The following is a 24,617-nucleotide window of genomic DNA, read 5'->3' on the forward strand; positions in this document are numbered from 1 at the left end:
TAAATATGATATAGGTAAGTTAAAAGTAAAAGGATGGAAAGAGACACACAATATAAACACCAATCAAAAGAAAGCCAGTGTACTAATAATAAGTACATGAAAAGGTGCTCAACATGATTAGCCATCAGGGAACTGCAAATCAAAATAACAAGATTCTACTTCATATCTACTAGGCTGGCTATATAATAAAGAAGATAGTTAAGTGTTGGCTAGGATGTAGAGAATTTGGAGCTTTCATGGACTGCTGGTTGGAATGTAAAATGGTGCAGCCACTTTGGAAACCAGTCTGGCAGTTCCTCAAAAGGTTAAACACATGATCTAGCAATTCTCCTCCTAGGTACACACCAAGAAAATGAAAACATGTCCTTGCAGAAAATTTGTACATGAATGTTCATAGCAACACTATTCATAATAGCTCCAAAGTAGAAATAGCCCAAATGTCCAACAACTGAAAAATGAATAAATAAAATGTGATACAGTGAATATTTTTTGACCCCCAAAAAAGAGGAATGATGTACTGACATAAGCTACAAAATGGATGAAACTTGAAAAATTATGCTAAGTGAAAGAAGCTGGTCACAAAGCACATATTTTGATTCCATTTACATGAAATGTCCACAAGATGCACATTCATATAGGCAGAAAGTAGATTAGTGATTTGTCTAGGGTCAAAGGGAGAGGGGGAAGATAAGGGGAATGGGTAGTGACTTAATAGGCATAGCTTTTTGGAGTGAAGAAAATATTCTAAAATCGATTGTGGTGCTGGTTGCACAACTCTGTGAATATACAAAAAAACCATCAAATTGTACACATTAAATGATGGAATATTATGGTATGTGAAATTGTATCTCAAAAAAGGTATTATATTTAAAAAAGAGAGCTGGTGGCTATATTAATACTAGATGAGGGACTTCCCTGGTGGCGCAATGGTTAAGAATCCACCTGCCAACGCAGGGGACACAGGTTCAAGCCCTGGTCCGGGAAGATCCCACATGCTGCAGAGCAACTAAGCCCATGCGCCACAACTACTGAGCCTGTGCTCTAGAGCCCACGAGCCACAACTACTGAGCCTGCATGCCACAACTACTGAAGCCCGCACACCTAGCTCCCGTGCTACACAAGAGAAGTCCACACAGCGCAACTAAAAGTAGCCCCCGCTCGCTGCAGCTAGAGAAAACCCACGCACAGCAACAAAGACCCAACGCAGCCAAAAATAAAAAAATATATTTATTTTAAAAAATATACTAGATGAATTAGACTTCAGAGAAAAGAAAATTACCAGGGATAAAAGAGGGGCAATACATAGTTGATAAAAGGGCCAACTCACCAAGAACACATAAGAATCCTAAATGTATATGTACCTAACTAGGGAGCTTCAAAATCAAATAAAAACTGAAAAAAATAAATAGACATACCCTCACTTACTGCTGAAATCTTCAACACTTCTTTCTCAGTAACTGATGGAACTAGTACAGAGAAAATCAGCAACGATATAGAAGAAATGAACAAACTCCGTCAACTAAGTAGACTGAATTGATATTTATAAAACACTATAACCAACAACAGCAGAATACACATTATTTTTAAGTACACATGGGACATTCACTAGGATAGAGTATATCCTGGATCAAAAAACAAACCTTAACAAATTTAAAAGAACTGCAGTCATACAAATTATGTTCTCTGAACATAATGGAATTAAACTAAAATAAATAACGAAGAGACAACAAGAAAATCTCTAAATGTTTGGAAATTAAACAACACACATAAGTAATCCATGAGACAAAAAGAAAGTTTTTTTGGAAATTAGAAAATATTTTGATCTAAGTACAAGATATCAAAATTTTGGCATGCATGTAAAGCAGGAAATTCATACACTAAATGCTTATATAAGAAAACTAGAAAGATATCAAATCAACTATCTAAGCCTCAACCTCATGAAATAAGGAAAAGAAAAGCAAAATAAACACACAGTAAACAGAAAGAAAGAAATAATACAAGAGGAGAAATTAATGAAATTGAAAACAGGAAAACAACAGAAAAAAAAACAATGAAACCAAAAACTAGTTCTTTGAAAAAGCAAAAAAAGTTGATAAACCTCTAGCGTAACTCACCAAGAAAAAAAAGAGAGAAGACATAAATTACCAATGTCAGGAATGAAAGAAGGGATATCACTGCAGACTCCTAATTCATTAATAGGATAAGTGAATACAATAATAAATTTCATACACATGAATTGGATGAAATGGACAAATTCTTCAAAAACCACAAACTACATAAAGTCATACAAGATGCAACTATTAGTAATAATTATTATAGCTATAACTATTAAATACCTGTAACTATTCTATAGTCCTACAACTATTAAAAACATTCGTAGTTAAAACTCTTCTGCCAAAAATCTCTAGACTCAAGTGGTTTCAATGGCAAATTCAACCAAATAGTCAAAATAATTTTGAAAACAAAATTGGAGAAATCACACTTCTAAATTTTAAGACTTACTATAAAGCTATAGCAGTTAAGATGGCATGGTATTGGCAGAGCCAGTCAGATAAAACAGAACAGAGTCCAGAAATAAGCCCACAGAAACACGACCAACTGATTTTTGAAGAAGGTGTAAAGGCAAGTCAAAGGACAAAGGATAGCCTTTTCAGCAAATGGTGCTGGGAGACTGGACATCTGCATGCCAACATGTTAAGTAATTCTTACAATTTTCACAAAAATTAACTCCAAATGGACCATAGCTCTAAATGTAAAACGAAAAATGGTAACGCTTCTAGAAGAAAAAACAAGAGAAAATCTTTGTGACCTGGGGTTAAGCAAACACTTTTTAGACATGATACCAAAAGCTTGATTCAAAAAAGGAAAATTCAATAAACTGGACGTCATCAAAATTAGAAACTTTTGCTCTGGGAAACACTGTTAAGACAGTCTGAAAAGACAAGCTATAGACTAGGAGAAGATACAAATCACATATCTGACACAGGACTTGTATTCAGAATACATAAAAACCTCTCAAAACTAACAATAAGGTAATAATCTAATTTTTAAAAATGAGCAAAAGACTTTAACACTTAACCAAAAAAATATATGGATGGCAAAAAAGGCACATGAAAACATATTCAACATCATTAGCCATTAAAGAAAAGCAATTAAATCCATGATGAGCTCCACTACACCCCTATTAAAATGGATAAAATAGAAAGTACTGACATACCAAGTGCTGGCACGGAACTCTCACACAGTGCTGGTGAGAATGCAAAATAACATGGTTATTTTGGAAAATGGTTTAGCAGTTTCTGAAAAGTTAAATGTATTCTACCATATGACCCAGGAATACCAATTCTGGGTATTTACTGTAGAGAAATGAGTGGATAAACAAACTGCAGTACATACCATCCACACAATGAGATACTACTCAGCAATAATATTGAATGAAGCACTGATGAGGGAACAACATAGGTGAATCTCAAAAATACTATGCTGACTGAGTGAAAGAAGACAATCTCAAAGGTTACATACTGCTTCCATTTACCTGGCACTGCCCAAAGGACAAAACCACAGCGGTAGATAAGAGGGTACAAAAGAGATCAGTGGTTGTCAGGAGCTGGGAGTGGGAGTGGGCACGGGGGTGGGGGAGAAGGGTGTGGCACAAGAGAGTATTCTGAAATAATGGATAGTTCTGTATCCTGATTGCGGTGGAATCTGTACACATGTTAAAATGAATAGAACTATATTGCAAAAAAGGGCATAATACATTAATTTTAAAACTTAAAAAAAAAGATCTGTCCCCAAGGTTTTGCCTTTGTCTTTAATTCATCTGCTGTTTATTTGCATGCGTGGTATAAGGAAGATATCTAATTATATTTTCCTCTTCTCATGTGGACAACTAGTTGCGCCAGTTCCCATTTATTGGATAGTACGTTCTTCCCCCACTGAATTGTAATGCCACACCTGTTGTATGTTTTTTCAATAAATGTATGGGTATGTTTCTGAGCTCTCTATACTACCTTTGTATCTATTATCTATCTTTACATCAATATGCTGCCTCAACTGTTACAGTTGTAAAATAACGCTTGCTATCTGATATGGCAAGTCATCTTTTCCTTCTTCAAAAGTGTGTTAGCCTTTTCTCCAACCTAATTCAATCTAAATGGACTTCTACAGCACTCCAGAGTAAAATCAAACTGCTAGGTAATAATTTTAATTAATTCCAACTGTTGGTAGCTTTCTGAGCCTGAGTAATACAACCTTACACTGAATCTTGCTCATTGGGATAACTGTTATTTCCATTTTACCAATGAGGAAACAGACTCAGGATTTCAAAGGTAAGGAGCTGACTGACAGCACCATGTAGCAAGGAAGGAGCCAAGCTAGTACCAGAAATAGCACTTCTGACCCCCAGTCTAGTGGATATTCATGAGCCATGATGGCTCTCCAGGGCCCTGTTTGCTTTTACCTATATAAAGACTATCCTGGTCTCCTGGGTGGAAAAACAAAGCAAATTCCTTGCCCTACTCGACCGATGAGACTTCCAAAGTATTATATAAATTGCATTTCAAACCAGCAATAGAAAATAAATGGAAGTGTAAATGAAGATGAAAAAATAACAAATATTTAATATTTTTCTGCATAACCAATAAAAGCCTAGTACCTATTTTAACCAGCCATCACAGTTAATTATAAGACTGTTAAAAACAAGAAAACAGGCCCCCAAATGCCATGTCACTTATGCTAAGCCCCACATCACCAAACCAAGACTTAACTTACAGTTTTGGCCTCTTCCAGAAATAGAACCCTAAATCTGTCGATCAGGAATCACTGTGAGGTAGTTTGTCTGACAGACCCCTGCCGTCCCCTAAAGGAAAGTGACCTTGTCCCAACCAATCTGCTTTTTGTTAGTATAACTTCCTTGTCCCTTCTCCTATAAAAGTCTTTCATTTTGTACAGCTCCTTGGAACTCCTTTCTGCTAGATGGGATGCAGCCTGATTCATGAGTCGCTGAACAAAGCCAATAAGATTTTTAAAGTGTACTCAGTTGAATTTTGTTTTTTAAGGAGACCAATTAGACTTTCTGAAACTAGAATTAACATCCACTTTAAAAAACATTCTCTACATTGCATAATGAAATACTACTATCAAAATGAACTACATTTGTAATTTCTTTTGTAACTATAAAAACATACCTGTTCAGGGAAAGGAATTATAAATAGCAGGTAATTAAAAGCATACCTTTATTAGCATTTCAGAAAAACAGTGACACAAAGTTTCTGTGAATCTGCATGTTCATTTCCTGTATGTAAAACCACAGAAAAGTTTAAAATATTTTATAATATGCCTTTACTTTGCCACCTTTTTTGAAAACCATTGTGCTTTTCCCCCTGCACTGTTTGGCTGGTAACTGGAGTGGGAGGAAGATTGTTTTCCACATTCTCTAACAAGTTTTAAATTTAAAAGACTCCAGTTAAAAAAAAAAAAGATATTCTCAATTTTATCTATTTTTAGAGAGCATGTCTTAACTAGTCACACTTAACTAGTGTACTTACTTACATTATCTTCTATAGGTAGGTTCATATTACAGGTAAAATTTTTTAAAGCAGTTCCCCGCCCTCCACATTAGCCACATTCTCACCCACTTTACCGCCCAAAGACATTCGCAGTCAGACTCCTGGCAGAGGGTTCAGAACATTGTGCTGCTGATAAAAGAGAAACCACCACCCACCCAAGACAGAAACTGCCAGCTGTTAGTTTTAGATTTTGGTTAAGAAAAATTTAAAGAAATTCAAACCACTCTTCTTTCCCCTTTATCCACAAATCCATTACCCTATACCTGGAACTACACAGAAATACTGTGACCGCTGACATACCACAGATGTGTCTATCAATGTCAACAATCTAGTTTAAAAATTTTATTGTTCAGGCAGGTGCCTCTAAAGTTAATTAGTAGATAATACTAACTGACACATATGGAAATATAAAAAGTCCTAGTTATGGCTCTCTTAGAAACTTATAAAGAGATCAAGAAAGAAAACATGTAAATTATAAATTACATATTTTTAAAAAGCATCTTATACAGACATAGCACACATTCAGCACATATCTGAAAGCACAAAAAATTTTCACTGTCCTTGAAAATGATGGAATGAACACGTTTGGAGTTTTATGAAGGTGCTTTATGAAGAAAATGAATTTTTAAAGTTATAAGAAACAATCTGAAAGTGAGGACACAGGAGAATTTCTTTTTTTAATTATACGTTACCTTGGAATTGTGGCTAAATATAAGTTGCATACACCTGTATGTTCAAACAGGTATGACAATTCAAGAAGGATCTAACTTAATCTAAACCAGTTATTTCTAACCTATGGGCAAGGAATCATTGGAAGGGCTGCATGGATGTACATATACCAAGCATGGTCTGTAGTCTAAATACTTCTCTCACATAAATAGCCCACTATTTTTAATAGAGACTAGTAATAATAAAATACAAAAGCATTTAAAAGCATAATAGTCTTTTTGCCACTATGCACAATCTCAACTAACAGATACTAAAAGTACAATTACTTGTGTATTGGTGGTACAGGGTTCCTCATATTCAAAACAGGTCAGGGTTCTTTAAGCTAATATACAAGGTTCCTCTGGCTCTAAAATTCTACACTTTTAAGGATGCTAAGGATTCCTACTCCTATGGTGAATCTTCAGAACTATAACACCTGCTATGTGCCAAGCATTGGTCTAACTTTTGTTACAAAGATGAATAAGACGTGATCCCAGGCTCAAGTTCAAATTAGCGCAAGAGACAGATAGTGGAACAAATAATGTTATACAACCTAAGGAATACTGCAGAAGTACCGTCTCAAGTGCTTTGGGAACACCGTGGTACTATCAATATCATCTGTGGGAGCCTGAGAAGACAATGGTCTATGAATTGGATCTTGAAAGTTGGTTTAAAAAAAATAAGGAAGAGTAAGCATTCAAGACAGATGGTACAACACATACAAAGGCACAGAATTGTGAAAGTGCTTCCATGTTTGGAGAAACATCCAGCAGTCTGGCATGACTGGGTATTGAAGTATTTGGAGGAGAGGCAAAATAAGACAGAAAAGGTAGAATGGAATGTATTGGAACAGACAGTATAAGGTCCTAAGTGATATGCTTAACAATTAGGACTTAATTCTGTCAGCAATACGGTTATTCAAAAAGCTTAAAGAAAGTATTGCTATGAACAGATTTGTATTTCAGAATGGTAACTCTAGGGAAGGATGATGGTGGAGAAATCATCTGGTGAAAGAAAAAGAAATAGCATCGTGCAGTGTAAGTGGAAATACACAGTCAAGGATGAGCCTTAGGTTCCTAGTTTGGACAGCAGGATGGACACCGGTACCATTATCTGAGATGGGGTACATAAAAAAGGCAGGAAGAAAACCAAGAAAAGAGTAGGATTCTTCAGAGGGCAGTTTCCAGACAGTATGGTTATCCGTGAAGAGTACCAGGAAAAGAGTAATATTTCTTGGAGGGCAGTTTCAAGAAAGAGGGAATGGTTCTCCATGTCATATGCAAAGAGGTAAATTGAAAACTGAAAAGAACCCCTTTTGCATCCCTGCCGACCACCCCCCAACCCCGCCCCACAAACGGTGAGCTCCCAGGTGGGTTAGGCAGGAAACAGAGAGGGAAGGTGTGTCCACAGGGTTAGGGCCAAGGCTTTTCATCGAACTTTCCGCACCTCAGTTCCGGAAAGAGGTGCTCAGAGCTGAACAAGGAGAGGAAGTACCGCGCCCAGTAACTGGCAGCCGGTAGTTCAAGAGGTGGTGCAAAGCACCATCGGGGAAGGAAGCTTCCGACTCCCTATGCCCGCTCTGGTCCCTGGATTGATTCCACTTACTCTGGTCTCAATCCCTCGCAGCCGTCAGCTGTGGCGGTTAGGACTCAAGCCTCGGCCAACGGGGACCTATGCACCCAGGGAAAGAGACTCCTCTTGCCTGTTCAGCTTCTTCAGCGAGCAGACGCAGAACCAAGCAGAGGCAGTGCAGGGGCGGCCTGGGGGAAACAGAGGGGCTCAGCCCCATCACTTGCCAACGGAAAACCTCCGTTCACCGCCTCCGACCAGCGCTCTCAGAGCGCTTCAACCTCGCGAGATTTCCTTCCTCGCGTAACCGTGGGGGCAGAGCCCAGCGATTTTTTTTGAGGCCTCTAGCTGACATGCGCGAGAGTTAGGGGCGGGCCTCCCCACTAATCCACGCTCAAGCTTTCTCTCGGCCTCTCGCAAAGTCTCGCGAATTTTGCTAGGGGAAACTGGCCTGGGTGGAGAGGCTGAGAAGGGGAGATCTGGTGGGCGGGCCTTGCGCTTAGGGGACCGTAGCACCGTTAGCCGGTGCTGTGGTTGGTACTTCGCTGTTGGGGACGCTCTCAGGTCGCCCGGATCAATTTTCCCAATGGGTGACTGGAAAATTAGGGGGTAGAAAATCTTGAGGGTCGGAGGCATTTTTTTTCTTGGCTCCGCCCTCTTCCTGTTAGAGACCTGGGCGTCTGGCCCGCAGAGGAGGAAGGGCAGCTTGGCGGGGCTGCAGAAGAGTGCTTTGCGCACGCGCCAGTCCGAGTGTGTGAGTGTTTGTGTTCACGCGCAGGCGCGCGCGCTCCTGCATTTAGGAAGCCTGGGAAGGACCGGTGTGTTAGGAGATGAGCGGGGAAAGCATAGTCCCCTGTCTTTGGTACCAGACACTCCTGACTGAGCGCTGACCCTCCCCACCCAGCCAGCAGCCTTTTCCAGAGAGGCTGTGGTGCATAGCCTCTGTTCGTTTTCACTGCAGGACCAGGCACGAAAGTAAGCGAACCTCGATCCTGAGGTCTTCCTTATCCACTCACCTTGTACTCCCCCCCCCACCCCAGTTTCCAGCAGAGTGTGTCTAGGTTTCTCAAAGAAGAGTTTTGCATGAAGGGGAAATGCATTGGAAAGCAGGAGAAGAAAATAGCTGGATTGTAACAAGTCGGTTCGTTTTAATGAACACTTCTGCTGTGTTTACCCTGTGCTTTTCGAATGTGGATTGTCTATTCAGTGTAAGATTTTATTAGCGAAGCAAGGGAGTTCTTACAAGAAAAAGTTTCAAAAGTTCCTCCTTCCCACCATGTGATGGTAGCACCTAAGTTTTTCTGTTCTACATGATGAATTACCGTGGTGTTTCAGAAGCTAAGGTGGAGAGTGTGAATTTGAGGTCCTTATCCTAATGCGAAGACCAGATATGCAGTTATCGTAGGAGATGTTTGTTATGTTTTGAGCTTACCTTTTGTTGTCACTCTTTCCAGTTCATTCTTTCTCCCCAATCCCCACCCTTTTTCAGAAGTCTTGAGATTTTTTTGGAGGGAAGCCCCCAAATGCTGACTTATATTACTTTAGGGGTTTATATTTGATTGATGTCAATTAGCAAGGATCATCAAAAGTGTGTTTGAAGGGTGTTTGTCGTTTGTTTTGTTTGGTATTACGTAAGGGAAACCAATACGATTATTTGTAAAAATGTTTTCTTCTGGCAAATTTAAGTTCATTCCAAAAGCAAAAAATATCTGCATGTATTGTAATCTGCCTGTGTCTGGTAGAATGACAGGTGAATATGGTGTAGCTCGTCCCTTGAATTGTTACTTTCTGGTCATGACCTCATTAAATCTTGTCCTTTGTTCGATAAATTTCTTTGACTACTGATTATTCATGTTCCCTATCAAATCTTGAGGAAAAGACGCATTCGTTAGAAATAATTTAAGATATTAAATGTTACATATAAGGTGTTTGGCTAATCTATTTTATCCCTTACAGGTTAAAACAAAATGAAGATTTTTTCTGAATCTCATAAAACAGTATTTGTTGTGGATCACTGCCCTTACATGGCAGAATCATGCAGACAGCATGTCGAGTTTGATATGCTGGTGAAGAATAGGACCCAAGGAATCATCCCTTTGGCCCCTATATCTAAATCATTGTGGACTTGCTCAGTAGAATCTTCCATGGAATATTGTAGAATAATGTATGATATATTTCCTTTCAAAAAGCTGGTAAGTGTGAAGTACAAGTAAAATCATGATTTGGGGGATGTACTTGACTACTTTTTACACTTTTTATGTATGACTTTGCTTTAGATTTGACTTACAACTGTTTATTTACTACTTTAAAAGTGTAGTATATAGAACTCCCCTTTGGGGTTAATACATGTATTTAATTGGGGCCAACAACAATAATAACAGCTAACAATTATGGAGCACTTAACGTGTGCTTCATATTAACTCCTTTAACTCTTAACAGCAGTCCTATGATGTAGCTACTGTAATTACTGGGACAGTATTCAAAGCGTATAAAACCAGAATGGAACAGACACTGACCACTGAGAACTGTTGTCAGCCGAAGCAGAAGGGATGTTGGCTGAAAGCACTTTGTCAGAATGTGTTGGTATGTTCCATCTGAATATCAGCCTTGTTTATTACTGCCTTGTTGGAGATGCAGAAACTGAGGTAGAGAGAAGCAATTTGCCCTGAGTCATGTAGCTAGTTAGAGGAAGAACCAGAATTTGAATCTGGCTGCTTACAGTTTTAGTGGAAGTGTCCTAAATTGCTGCGAGATTTGGCCATATTGTAAAGAATGCTCTTAAGAATGCTAAGGGGAAATTGTTTTTATCAGTAAGAAGAGAAATTGAAGATTGATAGAAACTCCAAGTGTGAAAATTATCTTCAGTTTTCAGAATCCCCACTGTTTTATTTTGGGAAAGTCATTTGGTTAAGCCACAAGTGGATGCTTTGCTTTCTGTCTCAGTTGGAGCAGCATAGGTTGGGACCTAGCCTGTTCATAGACCAGCACAGGCACAGCAGTAACAGTAAGGCTGAACACAGAGAGGCTAATGTATATTATACATTCAGATATGTTCCAAATTAAAATATAAATTGTTTTAGTCCCTCTGTAAATTGTGTATCATGTAAGGTAAAAAAGTATATATGAGAGGAAGCATAATGTAGTGGTTTAGCACACAGGTTTCGGTTCAGGTCCTGGCATCGTTAAGCTACCGGCAGTGTGACCTTGATCATTTCGCTTCATCTCTCCAAGCCTCGGTTTCCTCCCATGTAAGCATAACTATGATTGTTGTAAGATTTCAGTGAGGTAATGTGAGTAAAGTGGCCAGTAAAATATGTTCCTGTCAGGTAAGTCTTAGGAGAAAAGGCTGCTTATCAAACTTACTGGGGAGGCAAAATGAGTATTACATGGATAATAGGAAAAAAGATCATGACTTAGATTATATAGTCCAGGGGAAAGAAGTAATCTCACCCTCCTCCCCAAAGGGAACATAGCCCTCATTTGATATATTTTCTAATGTATCCTTACTGTTATCATCTTACCTGATATATTTTGTTTGCATTTTACTTTAAAAAAATTTTTTAAGAAATTTGACAGATACAGTGGAAGAACTAGGATGCTTTTTATTTATTTATTTATTTATTTATTTATTTATTTATTTATTTATTTATTTATGGCTGTGTTGGGTCTTTGCTGCGCATGGGCTTTCTCTAGTTGTGGCAAGCAGGGGCTACTCTTTGTTGCCGTGCGCGAGCTTCTCATTGCGGTGGCTTCTCTTGTTGTGAAGCATGGGCTCTAGGCATGCGGGCTTCAGTATTTGTGGCACAAAGGCTCAGTAGTTGTGGCACACGGGCTCAGTTGCTCCGCAGCATGTGGGGTCTTCGCGGACCAGGGATCGAACCCTTGTCTCCTGCACTGGCAGGCGGATTCTTAACCACTGCGCCACCAGGGAAGTCCCTTTACTTTAAAATTTAGAATAAAGTGCAAATCCATTCTTTTAGCTTTCAATGCTCTAGGTTATATGGCCACTGCTTATTTTTCTGACCTTATCTCCTACCTCTCTGACCTTCACCCTTTTGAGGGTGTGCACCTAGAGGCCTTTGCATTTGCTGTTTGCTGTACCTGGAATTCTGTACCTCCAGCTCTTTCCCTGGCTGGTTTCTTTTGGTCATTTTGGATTTCCCTCAATTGCCACTTCTGTAGAGAGCCCTTCTCTGATCACCCAACCTAAAGAAGCTAAACAACTTCTGTTTCATAGCATTTGTCACTCTCTGAAATTATGTTGTTCATTTATTTTTGTTTGTATTCTCCCTGCACTACCCTCTGTCTTACCACACCTCAGAATCCTGGCTTTCCCCACATTGTGAGCAACAGAACTGTTGTATTCATCACTGTATTCCCATATCCCTAGTGCTGAGAATAGCACCTGGCCTGTACTAGGCATTCGGTAACTATAAAATGAATGAATCAATCAATCAGCAAACCAGAGCTAGAGACTGCACTCTCTATTTATGTTTATGTTATATATAATATATTAAAAGGTATTTATAATAAAATAAATGTTTTAAATATGATGTGATTGAGAAGACTTGGAGTCGAATACTAATTATTTCTTTGAACTCTATTAGGTGAATTTCATTGTGAGTGACTCTGGAGCACATGTTTTAAATTCTTGGACTCAAGAAGACCAAAATTTGCAGGAGGTATGCTTAGATTTTGAACTGTGGCCATTTTTAAAAATTATCTGGACCTGATAATACTTTCTTAAAATATAATTAATGTTTTAAATAGGTATAGTATTTGCACATAGTTTTAAAACACCAACTAATACTAAAAGAAAAACAGCTGTCTGTCTTCCAGTCTTTCCCCACTTTCTAGAAGCAAGCTTTCAACTCTTTAGCTCATCTAGTATTTACTTCATATTTCTAAATAACATGTTTTTACTGCTATTTACAGAGTTCTCAATTTAAACCTCATTTATCATTACTGTCGATGAGTATTTACCTTTTATACTTCCTCTCACCCATGCCACTCTCACTGCCTTCTTCCCTTCCCTGATTTTCTCAATATTATATCAGAAGTTTTGTTTAATTCAAAATTTCATGTTTACATTGTAATGTCTACATAAAGTGTTATCCACTGCTAAGCCAAGTGGCATATGCGATTATTTCCTTTGTTTTGTGTTTTATTAAGGTTTTATTGACATATAGTTGACATACAGTACTGTATAAGTTTAAGGTCTACAGCACAATGATTTGACTTCTGTGTTATTTCCTTTGTTGTACAACTTTTTGGTGTTCCTGGAATTTATCATTTCCTTTTTTCCTCCTTTAATATGCTTAGTTTTCTGAGAATCTATTGCTGCTTTTCCTCATGTGTCTGTGAAACTTCCCAATATACTTATCATTAATGTATTAGAATTTTAGTAGTTTGATTTTCTTTTCCCCCCTTGAAAAACTTCTTGGAACGCAGTCTTGGGCTGCACTTTGAACTGGTTGCTTTCTACGCCTGGTGCACTGCTGTCATCCTCTTTGCTTTTTGTGTGTGTGTGTGTGTGTGTGTGTGTGTGTGTGTGTGTGTAATCTCTTGTTTTGGTAAAATATAACCTCCAGAATTCTTGTAACTTACCTTACAGTTTATTGATACTTGAGGTATAAAAATTTCAGATTGGAAATAATTTTCTCCTCAAAATTCTGAGGGCCTTACCCCACTGTTTTATAACTCCCAGTGTTACTGTGAAGTCCAGTATCATTTTTCTTCATAATTTCTCTCTGAAACCTTTTAGAATCTTTTCTTTCTCCCTTTATGTTCTGAAATTTCTCAGTGATTGGCCTTGGTGTTGGTCTTTTCTCATTCATTGTGCTAGGCTTTATATTCTTCAGGAAAATTTCCCCTGTTGTTTCTTTGATAATGTTCTTGTCTTTGTGTTCTGTGTTTTTCTGGAATCCCTATGAATGGGATGTTGGACCTCCTGGATTAAATTCCTTATTCTTTTTCTCACTGATCCTCCCATTGTTGTTCCTTCTGGGCCTTTTACCTATTTCCTTTTAATCCTTATATGGAACTTTTTATTTGATCTTATTTTTAATTTCCAAGAACTTTTACTTACGCTCTAATTATGTCCATTTTTGTCATATCCTTTTCTTGTTTTATGGGTGTAATTTTTTAATCCAAAGGTATTAGTTTATTTGAAGTTTTCTTTTGATCTCCTTCTGTTTTCAGTGTTCTTTTCATGTTGAGGCTTTGCTTAAATGCCTACTGATATTTAGCTATGCAACCTTATTTAAAAGCAGGCCACTAAAGAGCAGGTTAGAAGATCTGCATGTTGTGGAGTAGGTATTGCTGACTGGCCTTCATCGTGATTTATTTAATCTAGTTATTTTCCCTGGGAGGCCTCCAGATGTCAGAATAGACAGATTGTCTCTCCGAGACTTCTCGGGGTCTCCAGAGAAGATCTTCCACTCTTCCACCTGCATGCTATAAACTTGGTTGTCAGCCTTCTGGGAGCCAGGGGAGAGGGTAGGTTCTACCATCCAGTAGGTGAACTTTCACTCAGTCTTTCTGTTTTTGGTCTAGTACTGTGCTGTCCAATATAGTAGCTACTAGCCATATGTAGCTACCATTAGCTATCAGATAGCTACTATTTAAATTTAAATTAATTAAAATTAAATGCAGTTAAAAAATCCAGTTTCTCTGTAGCACTAGCCATGTTTTAAACGCTCAGTAGGCCGCATGTGAATAGTGGCTACTGTACAGCACAGTTATAGAACTTTTCCATCATCAGAGAAAGCTCTTTTGGGCAGCACTGGTCTAGTGTCTTCCCCTGACACTCCGCTGTGCTTTGTGGTATCCATGCTTGGTACCTCTCTGGTTCATTTCCTCCAAGGACTGTGATTCTGTATCTGGGGGGGTCAGGAAGAGAGAGTCACTTGCATGGGTAGGGTGTGAGTAAGATCGGGAGTCAAGTTGTTCCTTATACTGGCTTCAAGTCTTTCAGTTTTCAGTATCTTGCCTCATCCTTGCTTTATGTGGTACTTGATGCCTCCAGTTCCTGAACTTCTCCTGGATTCTGAAAGGCATATCATCTTGCCTTTTCCCTCTGTAGGTGCTTAGATTTCAGTTTATTCAGTCTTGCTAAGTCCATTACCATTCCTCCATCCATTTTCATACATTCTTGCTGACATCTCTTGATTGTTCTCTTGTCTCCTCCGCCATTCTCTTCATCTTTGTGGGTTTATGGGTTTTTTTTTTTTTTTACCCCCTTTAGTGTTTCCTTTTTTTTTTTTTTTTTTTTAATGCGGTACACGGGCCTCTCACTGTCGTGGCCTCTCCTGTTGTGGAGCACAGGCTCCGGACGCACAGGCTCAGCAGCCATGGCTCACGGACCCAGCCGCTCCGCAGCATATGGGATCTTCCCAGACTGGGGCACGAACCCGTGTCCACCGCATCGGCAGGTGGACTCTCAACCACTGCGCCACCAGGGAAGCCCTGGTGTTTGCTTTTTTAAATTAAATTCCTTTACTACAGTTTTAGTGGAGTTTGAGGGAGCAGAAATAAACCCATGCTCAATTCATCAAGTTTATGCTTTTTAAACGTGTCTAAAGCTATTGAATTAGTGGTAGATTACGTTCTTTTCTGTCGTTTAGGTGGATAGAAGACTTCAGTCTATTAGGTCCTTCACTGATGAATATGAACATGAGAGACAGGCATTAGTGAAATATTTGAATACATTATTTGAACTATTTCATGTTAAAATTTTTCTGTTAATGGATGCCCTTTAGTGGAAATAATCCCATGCAAATGTGTTTCAATGAAAATGTGTTTCTTACGATGTTTGGTCTTAAAATGTTGTGATTAATATTATAATATGTAAACATATCTAACCTTTTTTTCTTTTGAGGTAACTCACTGAAGGGGGACTTTTGTTGGCTTGGCTTTGCATTTATATCACTCCAAAATGTTCTTTATTCTTTCATTGCTTGAAAAAATATTAAGGATTCCGTACATTCCCCCTGTACTATCTTTTTGAAATAGCATGTATTCTGCTTTGTTCTTTCAAGAGGTACTGTGAAAGAAGACTGAAGCTTCTCTAGTTGTGTATAAATAAAAATAAGTACAAATTTGAATAGATTTTCGTTACTGCACCTCTGCAGTGCAGTAAGAGGTATGCATTTAATAATGGGAGCTATACTGATGATACGAGAATTACTGCTTCCTTCTGCTTTCTGAAGGTGAAGGCATATTATATCACACGCATTGCTTTTAGATTATGAACAGAAGGGGAAACTCCAGGTGTGAAGGCAACTATATAGCAGATCCCTAATGTTTAAGATGATATAAAGTAATTGACATTTTGTATAAATTATGTATAATCTTGTTTGTGTAAACACATTTAATGTTTAGCTTTCGTTATCTGTGTCACACCTTTCTCTAGTTATTGTGACTGATCATGAGAAGCAATTGAAGTAGATTGATTGAAGAATGTTTGGGCTGGAAAGATTGTAGACATCTTTTGCTTTGACTCCTTCCTTTTGCAGGTGAAGGAACTGAAGCCCACAGGTGCCAGAGGTAGTTTGACTTGCATACCTGGGTCCAGGACTCTTTCTGTTACAGCACGTGACTCTATCCTCTACATTGTAGATCTTATTACAAAAAATTTATCAGATTTCAGGAGTTTTGGTCTTGTTTTTGTTGGGTAAATTAAAGTTTGAAAGTATCATACTAATGTGGCACAGGTTCTATTATTAGTTTCACTTTCAGATTAGGAAAAAAGCTAGGAGAGTTAAACCAGGGTCACACAATATTAAAAGTCAGAGCCAGCATTTCAGTCCATAGTTACCTGACTCCAGAAGTTAAGCTTTCTGCTGCTTTCCCAGGACCACAACACCCCTGTCCTAAAAAGCTTTTTATTTTTTCTCCTATGTACCAGGGACTTTTTATAGTCCTATATATACAGTATTTTTTCTTTCATTTTTGATCACTTTTTATGACTAGGTAATACCTATGTTTTTTAAAAATAAATTTTACGTATATACTTGCATGTACACACATGTGTGTGTGTGTAAGTAAAAGCTAAGCCTTGAAAAATTTCCCACTCATCCCCTGTTCCAGTTAGTGTTGTGCTAGAGCCTGGTTATACCAACTTGGAAGAGCTGAGTGTGTGCATCTCCTATCAACTTTACATTCAGTGAAAGCTTGAAAGTAGCGATCATGGGAGTACTTAACCATAGATATTGGCAAACACTACAAATTAGGTGTTTTTTTTCCCTTTGGAGAGCTGGTTTACCAGCACATCACTATTTATCCCCACCACTATTAGTTTTTAATGGGTCCTTCCAGCGTATCTTTATGCATATATAAAGCAAAGTCCTCACACTTTGTTCTTTTTTAAGAGTGTTTTAGCTATTCTGTATCCCTTGTAATTCCATATGAATTTTAGAATCACCTTATCAATTTCTATCAATACAAAGAAGTCAGCTGGGATTCTGACAGGGATTATGTTTAATCTGTAGTTCAGTCTGGGTAATGTTGTCATCTTAACAATAGTAAGTATTCCAGTCCATGAACATAGGATGTTTTCTATTCATTTAGATCTTTAATTTCTTTCAACAGTATTTCATAGTTCTCAGAGTATAAAATCTGCATTTCCTTTGTTAAATTTATTCCTAAGCATTTTATTCTTTTTGGTGCTATTATAAATGGAATTGTTTTCTTAATTTCATTTTTGGCTTGTTCTTTGCAAATGTACAGCAATACAATTGGTTTTTGTCTGTTGATCATGTATCCTGCAACCTTGCTTAACTTGCTTATTATTTCTAAAAAATTTCTAATGGATTCCTTAGGATTTTCTACATACAAGATCATGTCATCTGCAACATAGAGATAGTTTTACTTCTTCCTTTCCAATCTGAATTCCTTTTATTTCTTTTTCTTTCCTAATGCTTGGGCTAGAAGCTCTAGTATAGTATTGAATTGAAGTGGTGAGAGTGAATATCCTTCTGTTTCTGATCTTAGAGGGAACACATCTAGTTTTCACTATTAAGCATGATATTATGTATAGGTTTTTCATAGGTGCCTTTTATCTGCTTGAGGAAGTTCCCTTCTGTTTCTAGTTTGTTGAGTGTTTTTTATCATGAAAGGGTTTTAGATTTTTGTCAAATGCTTTTTCTGTATTTATGGGGATGATCATGTGATTTTTAAAAATTCCATTGATATCGTTTGCATTAATTAATTTTTAGACGTTAAATCAACTTTGTGTTCCTGGGATAAGTCCAACTTGGTCATGGTATATAATTCTTTTTATATGTTCTGGATTCAGTTTGCTAGTATTTTGTTGAGGATATTTGTATCCATATTTATAAGATACATTGGTCTGTAGTTTCATTTTCTTGTGATGCCTTTGTCTGACTTGTGCTTATTCTTGTCAACATGATTGTTTTCCCTTTTACTTAGCTGATGGCAGCGTTAGCTGCTGTTGGGCCTCCTAATCCACGGGCAGATCCAGAATGCTGCAGTATTCTGCATGGTCTTGTTGCAGCAGTGGAAACCCTCTGTAAAATTACCGAATACCAACATGAGGCTCGTACTCTACTAATGGAGAATGCAGAACGTGTTGGAAATAGAGGACGAATAATTTGCATTACTAATGCAAAAAGGTGAGCCATTAATCACAGTAATTCTTTCACTGAGGGAATTTTAATATCCTATTGTAGTTTTTATTAAAAAAAAGCAGGGGCAACATGTTAGCATTTAAGGATATCACATGTGGCCTTTCTAATATCGAAACTGTGTTTATCCAGTTCTAAAATATCCAGTTCATCTTATTGAAAACTGTTTAGATTGTTATCACGTAGGTTGATTTGACTTTTTTTCCTCACTAGTTTTTCATTCAATTGGTCGTTTGGTATTGTGAATGAGCACACTACAGACAGTCCTTATTGAAATAATTTTAAGTGCCTGTAACAAGATACTACAGCTGAATAGTGTGTTTAATTTTTTCTCTTACTATTTATTTATTTAAGTTGGTTTTATCTTTTTTATGCCATAGTGATAGTCATGTGCGAATGCTTGAGGACTGTGTCCAGGAAACAATTCATGAACATAACAAGCTTGCTGCAAATTCAGATCAGTGAGTATAATCCATAAATGGAATAAATATTCCATTTTATAGTCATATTTATTTCATTATAATTATTCCAATAATTTTAATGGTAATTGGTACCATTCCCTTGAATTCTCTACTGGCTCTACAAATTAGTCAAAAATGTATGTTCGATCAGAAACTTCTTGTCCCATTTTCCCTTTAAGTTTAAAATTTTACTTTTTGCTAACAGAAAAGGTGAGCAGAAGGATAAAATAATACATGAATTTATAATGCATATTTTTTGATGGCTTGTTCTCATACTCTGTATTACAAATCTATAAAATGAGCAAATCATTGGTGGCATTATTCAGTATGTACCAAATCAAAACATAACTAATTATATTGTCTGAATTTTTAAAAAAGAAAAAAGCCACTAAAGATATGTTTGGGGCAATTGCTGTGAGAAGTCTATATTAGATCGAGCTACTATTAATTTTCTAGGTAGAGTACTGTTATTATCATCAACAAGTAGGATTATTCTCACTAGGAGAAGGAAGCATGCTGAGGTATTTAGGAATGAAGTATCATTTCCTCTGCAACTACTCTCAAATGACTTAGTAAAAAAAAAAAGAATGTACATCTATTTAGGCATTTATAGTGAAAACAAATGTAGCTAACAGCTAATTAGCTAATCTATGTTAAGGATATATGGGTGTTCATTGAATAGTACTTTTCTTTCGATTTTTCTGTAGGTTTGGAAATTTTAAAATAAGAAGTTGGCTCACAGATACAGAGAACAAACTAGTAGTTACCAGTGGAGAGAGGGAAGGGGAGAGGGGCAAGATAGGGGTAAGGATTAAGAGATACAAACTACCATGTATAAAATAAATAAGCTATAAGGATATATTGTACAACATGGGGAATATAGCCAGTATTTTATAGTAACTATAAATGGAGTATAACCTTTAAAAATTGTGAATTACTGTCGTATGTCTGAAACTTTTATTATTGTACATCAGCTGTACCTCAATTTAAAAAAAGAAATAAAATGGAGGGGGCAAAAAATAAATAAAATAAAAAGTTGGGGGTAACTTTTTAGTATTACAAATTCTGTATTCTTGGAAATAACCAATTATAGGTAATATAATTTGTTCTTGAAAAACAGTAGTAAAAGGGAAATTAATACACAATATATTCATTTTCTCTGTGGCAGTTATCTATTGAAAATTATACCAGAGTATAAGAATTTTCTCTTTATTTTATCCTTCGAATACACAAAATGATCATTTTTGCATTTCAATTAAACTCATATAAATTATTCATTAAATGTTCATATAAGTACAGCAGTTACACAGTCTTTCTGAATATTTAGCTTTTATGTTAACCGTGGTATCTGATTATAGACACACTGTTTTAGTATATAAAACTTTTTATAGTTTACCTGCCTGAATTCTTTACATAGTATATAGTCTTATATTCTAAGTGAAAAGTTTCTCTTTAAGTCTCATGCAGATTCAGAAGTGTGAGCTAGTCTTGATCCATACCTACCCAGTTGGTGAAGACAGCCTTGTATCTGATCGTCCTAAAAAAGAGGTAAGTGCAGAAGTAATGGAAGAAGAGATCATTGTTAATTATTAATAATAAATGCTGAGAAGGTTTAGCATAAGAATGATCAGGTTGCCAACATTTTCTGATACAAAAATATTTAGAGTTTTGAAAGCAACCTGTATGGCAGAGTACCTAGATTAGTTCTTTATGTTATAATTGTAGATTTTGAAAGTATTTTGTTTTGTTTGCCTGTTGATGTTTATTTTAAATAACTGTGTTCTCAAACCATACACAATTTGTATTGTTCCTCAAATTTCAGTTACTGTAATGGATTTCAATTGCTTTAATGACTTCTTACTCTGTAGAACTGTTTTTCTTCTCATTAGGAAAACAATACACTCTTTAATCAAAATACACTCCTATAACAAAGAAATTAACTTTACCTATCGAGAGGGGTAAAAGATTAATTTCCAACCTTGGTTTTACTTTTCAAATAAATTTGAACAATTTTAAAGGAAGAGATGAGTCTGTTGATTGTTAAATGGATTCACATCACATAATATTCTCCATTGGTGGTCTGTGTTTAGAAATAGAGATATGTGTGTTTGTATAACTATATTAAATGTGTATGTTCTTATTTTTGTTCTTTTTAGTTAGCATTACTTAATATAAACGTGAAGTATTAACTTAGATAATGTTTTTTTTAATAGCTGATTTCTTTTTTAGGTCATTATCTCTATCATTGTGTTTTATGTGGTTTCCAGTGTAAGCCCATTTTTTGTTAACTTTTTTCTGACTCTTGGTGACATAATATTATATTGGCTTTACTTTGAGATAAGTAAATAATTTACTTACAATAAATACTATTACCCTGGAATGAGTAAAATTTTGTTGCCTTGTTATAAGTAACTTTTGGCTGCCTTATACATTTCTTGGTGACAAAATATGATGATTGCAGTGATTTTCATTCTTCGTAATAAGTAGTAGTATCTGCAGAGGTTTGTCCTCTCCACAAAATTAATTATTTTTTCTACCGTATTTCTGTGGGACACTTCAAATCAATTTTGCATATAGATAAATAGAAGTAAAAATTATAAATTAAAATATAGATTTAAATCAAAGACTATTCTACGCTAAGTTTCAAGAGGACAGGGATTTCTCCTGTTCACTGCTGTATCCTCCAGTAGCTCACACAGCTTCTGGCAATTTATACAGTAAGTTCTCTTTAATACCTATTGTTGAATGAGTGAATGTATAAAAATGTATTACTAAAATAATGATTATGGTTAATTTATGGACCTTTTCCCCCCTAAATTCTCACAAGTAAAAGTACTTAATTTTCATGGGTTGAAGTAAAATATTTAGCACTAAGTTAAAATGTTTAAAGTTTTGTGGGGTTTTTTTTCATACCTTTCTATAGTTGTCCCCCGTTTTAACCAGCGAAGTTCATAGTGTTCGTGCAGGACGGCATCTTGCTACCAAATTAAATATTTTAGTACAGCAGCATTTCGACTTGGCTTCAACTACTATTACAAATATTCCAATGAAGGTAGGCAGTCTTTTTCTTGCTGTTTTGAAAGCTCTGCTTTGCTTTTTAAATATTTGATATGTATTATTTATTTTAATGAACCTTAACTTTTTCTTCCCATATCATATTTTCTGTTTTGCTAGCACACATTCAGTGTCTTTGACCAGGTTAGTAAATAATGAAAAGCAACAAGAAAGGATCACAGAACAAAGTGCTGTATTTTTTTTTTCCTAATAAGAACATTCTGTATCAGCTTTTTTGTTTTTAATTTTGTTCTCATTACTTTCATCAAAATATAATTTCTATCTGAAATGATTACTTTTTCTGTGATTCTTTTCCTGACAGTTGTTATTAGATTTTACTCACTTTGTGTGTTCTAGTAGATCTTTTCTTTCTTATATTTTTGTTCTTGCCTACCCAGTATAAAGGTGTTTGTAACTAATAGGTCTAACTAGGGAAAAATAGTTTATAGTTTTAAACAAGTTTATGATTCTAGCTGAAAAACATATGAGTCTTATGATTTTACTAATGGATTTTCTTAGGAATCTGTTACTGTCTTGTCATTTTCATTATGTTATTTAGTTGTCTAAGACCAGCACAATGTCTGGGCCATAGAAAGCTTCAAATGAATTTTTACTGAGGGGAGTTACATTTAATTGTATTGATTATATTTACAAATATAAAGTAGCCAGTATATCTAAAAATTTAAATTAGCTTTCTTATAAGTCCAGTTTCATTTTTTTTGCCACCATATGATGAAAACTAAATTGCATGAGAAATGTAATCTTTTCATTATTGATTTCCTCCTTATACCACTGGCTGGCTCTTTAATAGAAATTATAGCCTTAACCAGTAGAACAGTTTAGGTGAGGCAGCAGTGAACAACTAAAATAGCATGCTAGACGTATTTTAATATAATTTCGTGAGTTATAAGAAAAATACTCTGAGGGTGACAGATACCTTGCTTTTTAAATTTGACCATATTTGTGTGCTACTGGTGTGACTCCTCAGTCTTTGTCTTTTTCTTGTAAATAGATAATACTGAAGTTTCTATTTACTGTTTAGTGAGGACAAGTTACTAAACTTGTATATTAGTCTGTATTTGCTATTTTATATAATTGGTGCTTGCTAATTTACTATAGGTATTTAAAGATGCTATTTCCTCCTTCAATCAACTATTTTACATTGAGTAAACTATTTCAATTACATATTTGTGTATAAAAAGTATTGGCAGGACAATGCATTCAGAGTAAAAAAAATTCTAAAATTTCTAGATGAACCATCTATGTTAATTCTGACATAACATAAGAAAAATCACTACTTTATTACTGATATGTAGCCAGTAGTTTTTTAATATAGTTTATATTGCTGTGGAAAATTATTGCATCTTTAAATAGATTAATTACTGAGCAAACTATCCCCTTATTATAGCTAATTATTGTTGGGTATATTTGATCTCACTTTAAGCAAAATGAATAATTACTTCATTGTTTTAAAAACAAAACCAAGTTATTTTAAATTTTGCTTTAAGGAAGAACAACATGCTAACACATCTGCCAATTACGATGTGGAGTTACTTCATCACAAAGATGCACATGTAGATTTTCTGAAAAGTGGTAAGTAAGAGACATTGGAAAATACTATTTTGTAAGATCTAACATATGAAAGCATACTAACAGCTTTGAGAAGTTCTTGAGTAAATAAACCTGATTGACTTTAGTTCATCCCGTTCCAAACTTACCTGACAATATCACCCATTAATGGCCATGGAACTAGTGTTCTATTGGATTTACTTTGGGAAAGACTAGGCTAATGGAACAAATACAGACATACCTCACTTCATCATGCTTTGCTTTACTGTGCTTCACGGATGTTGCGTTCTTTTACAAATTGAATGTTTGTGGCAACCTGGGTTGAGCAAATCTTTGGTGACATTTTTTCAATAGCACTTGCTCACTTCATGTCTCTGTGTCACATTTTGGTAATTCTCACAGTACGTCAAACTTTTTCATCATTATTTTTCTTATGGTGATCTGTGATCAATGATCTTTGATGTTGCTCTTGTAAATTGTTTTGGGGTTCCACAAACTGTACCCATATAAGACAGAGAACTTATTCCATAAATGTTGTGTGTGTTCTCACTGCTCCACTGACTGGTTATTCCCCATCTCTTTCCCTCTCCTTGGGCCTCCCTATTCCCTGGGACACAACAATATTGAAATTAGTCCAGTGAATAACCCTACAGTGGCCTCTAAGAAAGGAAGAGTTGCACATCTCTTACTTTATTTTTTTTTCATGGAAAGGCATTTTATTTTAAATATAGCAGTGTGTACATGTCAATCCCAAACTCCCAATCTATCCCTCCCCCCTCCCTTCCCCCCTGGTAACCATAAGTTCATTCTCTATGTTTGTGAGTCTGTTTCTGTTTTGTAAATAAGTTCATTTGTATCATTTTTTTAGATTCCACATATAAGTGATATCATATGATATTCGTTTTTCTCTGTCTCACTTCACTTAGTATGGTAATCTCCGTGTCCATCCATGTTGCTGCAAATGGCGTTATTTCATTCTTTTTAATGGCTGAGTAATATTCCATGGTATATATGTACCACATCTCTTTATCCATTCTTCTGTC

At 36.2% G+C, this 24,617-nt stretch overlaps 2 protein-coding genes across 5 annotated transcripts in view; one reads left to right on the plus strand and one right to left on the minus strand.

Moving 5' to 3' along the window:
- FGFR1OP2 (FGFR1 oncogene partner 2) overlaps positions 1–8,140 on the minus strand; it is a 32,807-nt gene extending 24,667 nt beyond the window's left edge. For both annotated transcript variants that reach the window (XM_030830529.2, XM_030830528.2), the window contains exon 1: positions 7,881–8,140. The gene's annotated coding sequence lies outside the window, so the exon portion shown is untranslated. The remainder of the gene's footprint in view (positions 1–7,880) is intronic.
- Positions 8,141–8,255: 115 nt separating this feature from the next.
- The window catches only part of INTS13 (integrator complex subunit 13), a 33,928-nt gene continuing 17,566 nt past the window's right edge, over positions 8,256–24,617 (plus strand). For 2 of the 3 annotated variants that reach the window (XM_060305770.2, XM_060305771.2), the window contains exons 1-9: positions 8,256–8,819; positions 9,801–10,036; positions 12,452–12,526; positions 18,276–18,478; positions 18,871–18,951; positions 20,409–20,499; positions 21,875–22,003; positions 22,126–22,149; positions 23,514–23,598. In XM_060305770.2, coding sequence (XP_060161753.1) covers positions 9,812–10,036; positions 12,452–12,526; positions 18,276–18,478; positions 18,871–18,951; positions 20,409–20,499; positions 21,875–22,003; positions 22,126–22,149; positions 23,514–23,598 — 913 coding nt within the window. In that variant the 5' untranslated portion in view covers positions 8,256–8,819; positions 9,801–9,811. The remainder of the gene's footprint in view (positions 8,820–9,800; positions 10,037–12,451; positions 12,527–18,275; positions 18,479–18,870; positions 18,952–20,408; positions 20,500–21,874; positions 22,004–22,125; positions 22,150–23,513; positions 23,599–24,617) is intronic. The other variant, XM_030830518.3, reaches the window with a different exon arrangement.

This window comes from Globicephala melas, chromosome 10, assembly GCF_963455315.2.
Source record: "Globicephala melas chromosome 10, mGloMel1.2, whole genome shotgun sequence".
In the NCBI taxonomy this organism is placed as follows: domain Eukaryota; kingdom Metazoa; phylum Chordata; class Mammalia; order Artiodactyla; family Delphinidae; genus Globicephala; species Globicephala melas.